General features: G+C 40.0%; 1 protein-coding gene across 1 annotated transcript in view; it reads left to right on the top strand.

The window, feature by feature from the left end:
• Positions 1-285: 285 nt before the first annotated feature.
• ttc22 (tetratricopeptide repeat domain 22) overlaps positions 286-11,310 on the top strand; it is an 81,811-nt gene continuing 70,786 nt past the window's right edge. Inside the window, exons 1-2 of the mRNA XM_084307590.1 lie at positions 286-359; positions 4,008-4,502. Of these exons, the coding sequence (XP_084163716.1) occupies positions 4,246-4,502 (257 nt within the window). The 5' untranslated portion in view covers positions 286-359; positions 4,008-4,245. The remainder of the gene's footprint in view (positions 360-4,007; positions 4,503-11,310) is intronic.

The raw sequence follows: 11,310 nt of genomic DNA, 5'->3' as shown, positions 1-11,310 counted from the left end.
CTCACCATTAACTGCACAGAGTTCACACCATTCACCTCGAGTCCACCCCCACACAGCGATAAACTGGGGTACATTTAGAGAGAGAGAGAGAGAGAGAGAGAGGAGGAGAGAGAGAGAGGAGGAGAGAGAGAGAGGAGGAGGAGAGAGGAGGAGAGATAGAGAGAGAGAGAGAGGTGTTTAGACAAGCGGATAGAAGCCATATATAGATGGTATGTTCTGGCCGCTCCCTCTTCCTGCCCTAACCTGTTCTACCTGTCTCTCCCTCCCTGGGAGACAACAGCCGGAGCTCGAGCCTGCCAGCACATAGGAATTAACCGTGAGTCACAACACTGGAGTGGGCACTGGGACCATTAGTAGCAGTGAGTATTTTAGAATCTTTAACTGAAACTTAAATCTGTATTGTAATACTATTGTAGTAGTAACGGTAACAGTAGTGCTATTTGTGATGTATGAGGAGGAATCGGTATGGGAGCTCAATACTACTCTCTTTGAAATCTTTATTTTGGGGGAGTTATTATCTTAACCTACTCTCTTTGAAATCTTTATTTTGGGGGAGTTATTATCTTAACCTACTCTCTTTGAAATCTTTATTTTGGGGGAGTTATTATCTTAACCTACTCTCGTTGAAATCTTTATTATTTGGGGGAGTTAGTATGGGATCTTAATATATTTTTCCTCGTCTTCAGAGTAGGATCTTTAAAACGTTTAAAATTAAAACAAGGTGAATTACTACATGGAGGGGATCTTTGAGCAAAGATGTTGACAGACAGACAGACAGACAGACAGACAGACAGACAGACAGACAGACGGACAGACGGACAGATACATACCAGATACACACATATCAGATATAATTAGATGTACATATTTACATATCATACATAATCCGATTCATATTCCTAGGTAGTTGCACATCAGTGAGTGGCTCTGTGAATTATATTACAAAGCTTGTATCTGCTAAAGCTTAATACAAATATATAATATAATATATAAAAGATATACATACATACATACATACATACATACATACATACATACTGTACATACATACATACATACATACATACATACATACATACATACATACATACATACTGTACATACTGTACATACATACATACATACATACTGTACATACATACATCCATACATACACATACATACTGTACATACTGTACATACATACATACATACTGTACATACTGTACATACATACATACTGTACATACATACATACATACATACTGTACATACATACATACTGTACATACATACATACATACATACTGTACATACATACTGTACATACATACATACATACTGTACATACTGTACATACATACATACATACATACTGTACATACATACATACATACTGTACATACATACATACATACATACTGTACATACATGCATACATACTGTACATACATACACACTGTACATACTGTACATACATACATACATACTGTACATAATGTACATACATACATACTGTACATACTGTACATACATACATACATACATACAGTACATACATACATACATACTGTACATACTGTACATACATACATACATACAGTACATACATACATACATACATGCATACTGTACATACTGTACATACATACTGTACATACATACATACATACATACTGTACATACTGTACATACATACATACATACATACATACAGTACATACTGTACATACATACATACAGTACATACATACATACATACATACATACAGTACATACATACATACATACTGTACATACATACATACATACATTCATACTGTACATACTGTACATACTGCACATAGATACAGGGCGGGTGATAGTGGCTCAGGAGGTAGAACGGTCATCTGGTAATTGGAAGGTTCCCGGTTCGATTCTCGCTCCTCTCAGGCAGCGCGTTGAAGTGTCCTTGAGCAAGACACTTAACCCCTGATGAGCAGGTTGGCACCTTGCGTGGTCGCCTCCGCCGTGTGAACGTGAGGAACAGAATTGTAAAGCGCTTTCGATAAAAGCTGTTATAAACACCATTTACATTCATACCTACATACATACTATACATACTGTACATTCATACAGTACATACATACATACATATATATATTAGGGCTGTCAAAGTTAATGCTTTAACTTTGGAGATTAACTTTAATTATTTAAAGCATTCAAATAAATTAATCTAGATTAATCTATGGAGTGAAAAATCTATGGAGTGAAAAATGTTGAAAATCATCTGACATGAAGATGGAACACAAATATGATTTATATCACTGGTAGTTCATACAAGACATTATCGTCCTCTAAGCCAGTCTGCACTTTAACACGGGCCTGGGTTGTTTTTATTTCTGTTAGCGCTGCAGATATAAGAGAGAGGTCTTTAAAGCTGAGTCAATGTTGATGGTTCTGTTGAACATTTGTATTTCACAGGAGAGAAACTGTATTCAAAGATCAAAGAAAGCTATTAAAATAGTCTTTGAATCTAAATATACTTTCTTTGTGTTGATTTGACATGAATTCCATGATATATCTGTTACAAGCTTCGGTCTTAACCCTTTCACTGCCGCACCACAAAACGGTTAACCCTTTCACTGCGACACAACAGCCGGTTGTGTGATAGTAAAGGGTTAACCTTCTGTCGTGTGGCAGTGAAAGGGTTAAGTAGAAAAACGCTATTTTTAATCTAGATTAATTACAGAAAATTGTGAGATTAATGAGTAAAAAAAAATGTAATCTATTGACAGCACTAATATATATATATTGTGACGAGCCTGGTGGGGACCAGACTTGTCACGGTTCAAATACAAACAAATTCAAAAGGTCCACACAAGAGCAATATCAATCAATACGAATATTTATTGAATTAAGGCAAAAATCCAGTTTGATAAGCAAGAGAATGGTCATAGACAGTCCAGTGGTCAAAAACACAAAACAGGCTCGCCGACACAAAAAGGGATTGTTCACAATTCAGGGTAGTCGTCCGGTCCAGGGTCAGTACACAAGGGGGTTTCTCAGCCAGTCCAGGGTCCAGTACACAAAGAACACCTACTCGCTTTCTCCTCACCTCTCACTACCTCTCACCGTCACAACTCTGAATACTCAATCTCTCTCTCTCAACAACACAACTCCAACTCCTACTCCGCTCCACTCAACCCTCTCTAACCTAGTGGTTGCAGTTTTTGGAGTGCTCCCTGGCGAAATTAGGGTATCTGTCGCTCAATCAGATGCTGTGGCCTTCTCCTCTTTGTTGGCTAGACGCCTTATCTTGCTTAATTGGAAGTCAGCCATTCCTCCATCACATCGACGCTGGGTCGAAGATGTGATGGCACACCTAAAACTTGAGAGACTTAAATACTCCACCAGGGGCTCTACCCAGAAATTCTTCCAAGTTTGGCAGCCATTTTTGGATTATTTTAATCTAAAATTCCCGGCTGAGGATGCTTAGGCATAAGACAGTGATTTATTAGATAGGCAATTTCTATATGGCAAGTGACAACCGTATATAAGAACAATGTAATTTTATTTTATTACTATTTTTATTTTTTTATTTTTGTCTACTTTATTTTTCATTTATTTTAGGTATTGTGCGGTTATATGTAGTCATGTATTGTATGTATGTTTGTACGTATGTATATACTGTTGTTGAACCTTTAAAAAACCAATAAAAAACTATTTAAATAACCTAGTGTTAATGTAGTGTGTGGGACTGGGTGTGTGCACGTGAGATGTGGCTGGAGTCGGACTAATGATGTGCAGGTGTGTTCCATCAGTACTAATCCGCTACCTAATTAACTCTACTCCTTCCGTGACGGACATATCTCCCATCCTTCACATATCCAGAGGAGGGGGGAGGAGATCTGTCACAATATATATATATTTATATACACACACATACAAACATAATACAGTATGAACACAGAAGTGATTGAAAATGGATGGGATTTCAATTCGACTTAATCTATTAACACTTCATTACCCCTCTGTTGTCTTTACAGACTGCACAGTAGCTCCGTAGGAAGAGGAGGAGGAAGAGGAGGAAGAAGAGGAGGACACTCTACTGTAGCTCTTAGGAGGAAGAGGAGGAGGCTGCGTAGCTCCTCTCAGCAGGAGGAAGAGGAGGAGGCTCCGTAGCTCCTCTCAGCAGGAGGAAGAGGAGGAGGCTGCGTAGCTCCTCTCAGCAGGAGGAAGAGGAGGAGGCTCCGTAGCTCCTCTCAGCAGGAGGAGGAAGACGCCATGGGGGACGCGGAGGACATCGAGGCTCTCATCGAGGACATGGACTACATCCCCGGCCACTTCCACCTGGAGCTCCACCTGAACGGGAACCACACAGGGCCGGAGGAGCTGAGGCGGCGAGACACGCAGCTGCGGAAGGACAGCCTGAGGGCCGAGCTGGAGGCCGAGGCCGGGTGTCTGCAGTACGCCGTCCGCAACATGCTGGGCCTCCTGGCCTTCCACCTGGACCAGCTGGACGAGGCGGCGGACACCTTCAGGTAGGGCTGGGGATCACCAGAGGCCTCACGATACCATACCATCACCATACTTGAGTCACGATACGATAGTATTGCGATACTAAATATATTGCGATATGCTGAGTATTGCGATATTAATATTGCGATATATTGCGATTTATTACCTTTTTTCAACTGCAAAGTAAAACTTTGTCAACATGTTTCATCTAATCAAATAAAGTTTTCAGTCTGTTCATCTCACTTCAATCATTCGTGGGGCTGTTTGTACAGCTAAATCTATACTTTATAGCAGTGGTGCCCAACCAGTCGATCGCGATATATCCGTGCTTCTGTTCACAACGGGTGGAATCGAAACACGGAGATCTCCGTGGTCGGGCGCCATTGTGTTAAGGAACATTTTACTGTAAATATGCCAGTTTAGCCAGGTTGGCACATTTTCAACTGTAGTCTCTGGGGCAGGTGACATGAGCCAGGGGTGTAGCTCCAGATTCTGGGCCCCATGAAAGAATGTATTTGTAGGCCCCCATTGAATGCGAGCGCGCGTAGTGCGCGCGAGCGGAATTCTTTTTGGCAATTTTTTTATTGATGAAAACGCATAATAGGTTTTTACCTATACATTCGGATCAGCAGTTCAGCACCTGCACTGTTGGTGGGTGAGCCTAGTAAAGGATGTCGCATTGCGTTCATCTTCAATGAATGGACCAATGCAATAGTCTACCAAAGCCCCCCCTCTCTCTCTATATATCTCACACACACACACACACACACACACACACACACACACACACACACACACACACACACACACACACACACACACACACACACACACACACACACACACACACACACACACAACATAGTATCAATGAGAGCATCAATAATACACCTGAGTGATGTCTAGTTAAAAAAAAAAAAGAAAAAAAAAATTGGGCCCCCCCCCCAGTGCTGGGCCCTTGGAATCATCCTAAGCTAGGATGATTGGGCCAGGCCCAGTAGAGGGTCGAGGGGTGGCACTCCCCCCCACCGAGCCAAGCCCGCTACCTCCCATTAGAGTTGTTCCGATACCGATACTAGTATCGGAAATGCCGCCGATACTGCCTAAAATGCTAGTATCGGTATCGGCGAGTACACGTAAATTCTAGCCTCCGATCCCATGATGTAATTTATCTCCTGCCGAGTCCTGCGGAGAGTGAGGATTATAAAATGAACATGTTTTAAAGTGTGATGCTGTGTCATTTTAACAGCAGATACACTTTCTTAAATTCCATTGTCCCCGACAGTGCGGTGTGACGGGGAGCTCGGACGGGAATCGGGATGTGTTTGGCTGGTGTTATGATAGCATTAGCTGGAAAGATAGCTAGTTGGAACAACATCCGCTTTTAACGTTACATCAAATCAGATGATCGCCTGTCCTTTCTCCAGGACCTAACACTGTCCGTGACCGTCTATCAACAATAATGCACCCACGGTGAATTGTATTTAAGTTAAGTAGCTACGGACTAGCGTTAGCTGACTATTACTAACGTTATCTTAATGTCGATGCGGGAAGGCGAGCTAGGTCAGTTAGCTTAGCTTGATAACGTTACCGTGTCTAAAGTTGGTGCTATTCACATAATCCAGCAATAATGGCTGCAGACCTGCAAGCAAAGTACAGCAAGTGCCAAAGGATAAGAGTCTGAGGCGGAGTTTCAAAAGAGAATGTTGAATATTTATTTTGCATCAAAAATCACAACATGAACGTCTGCCACTAGCTTACAGACTGAATAGGGTATATCTGCAGAGCCACTGAGTAGCGAGTGCAACACCGTTTAATGTCCGTGTGGATCATTGGAGTAGGGTATATCTGCAGTGCTGCAGCCCATACTCATTGATTAATGATACTAATACAAATCTATACAATCACCTGTTGTTGAATAAATACCATACGTTCTAGTTATTACTAAAAAACAGTATAACAGTATCTGAAAAAAAAAAAAAAAAAAAAAGTATAATTTATATAAATTTTTTTTTAATTTTTTTTTTATGCACTGGTATCGGATAAATATCGGTATCGGCCGATACCCAAAGCTTAGGTATCGGAATCGGATCGGAAAGGGAAAAATGGTATCGGAACATCTCTACCTCCCATGTCACCAAGCACCCCACCCCGCGCCCGACGACCCCACAACATCCAAGACCCCACTCTCCCGGGCCACACCGCGGAAACGATGGTCCCCCTCCCCCGACACCCCCCCCCCCCACTGAGTTAAGCCCTGAACTAACCTTCTTACTGTCTTTTACTATCATGCACTCTTCCACTAATTCATCTTCCTTGTCTATATTATTTACTACTACCTACTATACTAATATGTCTCTACTACTATGCACTCAACACTGCAGCACCCAAGTTTCAACACTTTGTACTAGGGATGTCCGATATTATCGGCCTACCGATATTATCGGCCGATATCGGCATAAAAATGTGATATCGGAAAATATCGGTATTGGTTTTCAAAAAAATTTATATATATTTTTTTTACATTTCTATACCCTTTATTTACCTAGGCAAGCAAGTAAGAACAAATTCTAATTTTATTTATTGTCAAAAGTATGCATAATGTGTTAATTCCACAACAAGAGATATGTAATGTTAATTACCTGAAATTATTCCATTTTTGGGGGGGGGGGGGGGGGGGGGGGGGAACCCTGCATATATCGGTATCGGTTGATATCGGTATCAGAAATTAAGAGTTGGACAATATCGGTATATCGGTATCGGTAAAAAAGCCAATATCGAGCATCCTTATTTTTGTACCCTTCCTGCTGACTTGTCGCTTGGATAAAAGCGTTCAGCTAAATTACTAAATGTAAATGTACCTTGGTAGAGCACGGCCAGGGTTAGGGGTTCCATTCCCTGTGTGGTTAGAGCAAGGCACTAACACTGCCAGGGTTAGGGGTTCCATTCCCTGTGTGGCTCAGTGGGTAGAGCAAGGCACTAACACTGCCAGGGTTGGGGGTATAATTCCCATGCTAAAATGTATGCACTTATGATAATATTAATAATAATAATAATAATAATAATAATAATAATAATAATAATAATAATAATAATAATAATAATAATAATAATAATAATAATAATAATTTTATTTGTATAGCACTTTTCATACAGAGGTTGCAGTTCAAAGTGCTTCACAAGAGTAAAAAATACAGGCATAAGCGAGCATAAATATTAAAAATGTAAATACAAAGAGATAGAGAGGTAGCAAGGTTAGGCAAATCACAGTTCTTCAACAATATAAATAATAAAATAGAATAGATTAGATAGAGTAAAAAAGTGCGGTTTGATTGAGTTTAAAATAGGCTAAAAATAATAAGATAGAACGGACAGTAAAAAGTGTGATAAGATTGTTCAATAAAGAAAAGAAATATATAACAACAGAGCAGTGTATCGCTCTTAGTACTTTGAGTTTCCATCGCTCTTAACTCTTTCAGTGCCACTCACGAGATTTCTCGTGTTTTTTTATAGGTGGTTGCTAGCCACTCACGAGATTTCTCGGAATTTTTTATTTTTTATTTTTTTTGCGATCTGAAAAATTATTGCATCACCCGAGCCTACCCGAGTATTGCCGAGCTGCGCCGGTGATCACTGTGGAAAATAGCGCCCCCTGTCGTCTCCCAGATGACATAAGTGATTTTGGAATGGACTCAATGAAAATGAATGGGGAAAAAAATCCGGTACTCCACATTTTCCAGTTCACTGATCCAGCCGGGGTTACTAGAGTTCATTCTGGAGCCTCAGATCTCCGCGGATCATGGAGAACCACTGTGTCGCGTTGGATCCATACACGTATCGATTTTTTCGAATGGTGATCAGGAATTGGAATATACCAGTTGGATACCATCTGATGTCAGGTAAGGACTCTATGTTATCAGTGGTAGGATAATCAGAGTAATTTTGATGAAGTTATAAGCTGTTTTGTGAAATCTCTTCTTTCGTTTTCACTGTAAAAGTCCGAGAGGAAATCAACAAGGCGATTGTCCGCGCGCGGCCGTAATGTGCGTGCGTGCACATATAATATTGATCATCTAGCGTTTATTTGAAAACGATTCATAAAAAGGCAGACGAATATCAACGTTGTGGAATATTCCACTAAAAGACGATTTTCATAGAATGCTCCAGAATGAGTTGTTTTTTATATCAAAACGGGGGCTTTTCTAACTGCTCTGAAACGGCAACGACGCGATAAAAAAACAATCTGCCTTCACAGCACTGTCTGGAACATAGTCTTTGATAATGCGATGGGCAGATTAGACACATAGCCATAATTTAAAACATAGATTAGGCGATATTAACGTTAACATTGGCGCGGATGGTGGCATTCAAGCGGTAAAATGGAAAACCAGGCATGGCATTTAAAGAGTTAACACTTTGAGTTTCTTTACAAAGTACAGTTCTAAGTTACCTTATAGAACAACAGAGCAGTGTGTCGCTCACAACAACAGAGCATCACTCTAACATCATAGAACTGACATATGAATTTCATTGGAAGTGTATGAAAGTAGGTAGGGTAAGAATATAGCAAGGTATGGTAAATCACAGTGTTTCACATTAGGATCTAGCATCCCAATAGGCTCTCTTTTTACAGTTTGATTCAGTAATAATAAAAATAAAAATAGTTTTAAATGATTCAGTTTAAAAATAGTCATCAGTAAGAAGTAAAAAGTGTGATAAAATAGTTCTCTTAAAATTACAGTGCATACAGTAGGAGGTAGTGAGATCAAATTAGCATAGAACCGACACATGAATTTGATAGGCAGTGTATAAAAGTAGGCAGGGTAAGAATAGTGCAGGTAAGTACAATTTGTGTCAGGATATCCCTGATGTTTCTATAATAATATTTCCCCTTGCCACTAGGTGGTAGCAGATATCTATCTTCAAATATTTGCCTGCATTACCCCACAGTGAAATGCCTGAGCAAAGAGATAGGTTTTAAGCTGTCTTTTAAAGATGTCTAGCGAGTTGGCTTCTCTGATGTTTTGGGGTAGTTTGTTCCTCAGTTTTGGGGCATAGTTGATAAAGGCTGCATTACCGATCCTCTTTTGACTGTTTCTGGGAGCCTCTAGTAGTCCAGCAGCTGATGATCGCAGTGTTCTTGCTGGTGTGTAATTTATTAGAGTGTTGGCGATGTAGCTAGGTCCCTGTCCATTTAGAGCTTTGTATGTAAGGAGAAGGACCTTAAAGTCAATTCTAAATGTTACAGTGTAAAGCAGCTAAGACTGGACTAATGTGCTCTCTCCTTTTGGTTCTAGTTAGCAGTTCGGCTGCAGAGTTTTGGATTAGCTGAAGCCTCTCTGTGGTTTTCTTAGGGAGACCTGTGAAAAGTGCATTACAGTAGTCTAACCGGCTAGATATGAATGCATGAATTAGCTTCTCAGCATCGTTCTGATTAATAAATGGTCGTACTTTTGCTATATTTCTGAGATGGAAGAACGATGTTTTCGTCACTTTGCTTATATGAGAATTGAAGTTCAGTTCTGAATCTATGATAACCCCGAGACTAGTGACCTCAGATTTGATCCAAGGGGTTAGTCCTCCCAGGTTCTTTATTAATGTTTCTTTTTTAGTTTTGGGGCCGATAATTAGAATTTCAGTTTTGTTCTCGTTTAGTTTCAGGAAGTTCTTACTCGTCCATTTATTTATTGCCAGTAAGCAGTCTGTAATGGAGCTAATCGCTGTATAATTTGGTTCAGCAGATATGTACAGTTGTGTATCATCCGCATAGCTATGGAAATCTACATTATGTTCTCTGATGATATCACCCAGCGGTAACATGTAAAGGGAGAAGAGTAAAGGACCTAAGCAACTCCATAGTTGTTGTCGTATATATCAGACATGTGATCTCCTAGTTTAACATAGAATTTCCTCCCTCTGATGTATGTTTTAAACCAGCCTAGCACATGTTCTGAGAAACCGACATGGTTTTCAAGACGATCGATTAGAATATCGTGATCGATTGTATCAAATGCTGCACTGAGATCTAGCAGGATAAGGATGGAGATCTTATTCTCGTCAGAGTTTAGCCTGAGGTCACTGATTATTTTGGTGAGGGCAGTTTCAGTGCTATGATATTTTCTGAATCCCGACTGAAATTCTTCTAAGATGTTGTTTTCTTCAAGAAAGGAATTTATTTGAACTGAAACTATCTTTTCAAGTACTTTACTAATGAATGGTAGGTTGGATATTGGACGATAATTTGCCATTACATTACTATCCAAGTTAGGTTTTTTTAGTAATGGCTTTACAACTGCTGTTTTAAAGGCATCTGGGAAAATACCAGTTCTAAGGGAAGTGTTTATGATATCTAGCACAGGGCTTGAAACACTATTAAACACCCGTTTGAAGAAAGCTGTAGGTATAGGGTCAATGTCTGAGGTGGAGGAGTTACATTCTGAGACAGTTTTGCAGAGTACATCTAATGTGATGCATGTGAATCTTCTCATGGTTACATTGCACGGTTTGCTGCAATCAGCTTTATTTCCATCATGAGTAATTCTGGCCCTGATCAAGGTTTTGTTGTTAAAGAATAGTGCAAGTTCTTCACACTTAACCGTTGATGACTGAGGAGGTGTAGGGGCAGAGTTGAGTAGTACATTAATAGTGGAAAAAAGGATTCTGGAGTTTTCAGCGTTTTCTGTAATGATTTTAGAGAAGTAGTATTTCCTTGCTAAGCGGATGGTTTTATTATAAGCAGTTATATGCCGTATTTGCTATCGCGTCCCGCTCTGAGCCTTATGAGATATCCCTATCTCCTATGATACCTATTGTATCTCCCACGAACAAAAA

This window comes from Notolepis coatsorum (genome assembly GCF_963971535.1).
Source record: "Notolepis coatsorum genome assembly, chromosome: 2".
Classification (NCBI taxonomy): Eukaryota; Metazoa; Chordata; class Actinopteri; order Aulopiformes; family Paralepididae; genus Notolepis; species Notolepis coatsorum.
The sequence above is the reverse complement of the archived record's forward strand: the minus strand, read 5'-3'. Positions and strand labels throughout refer to the sequence as shown.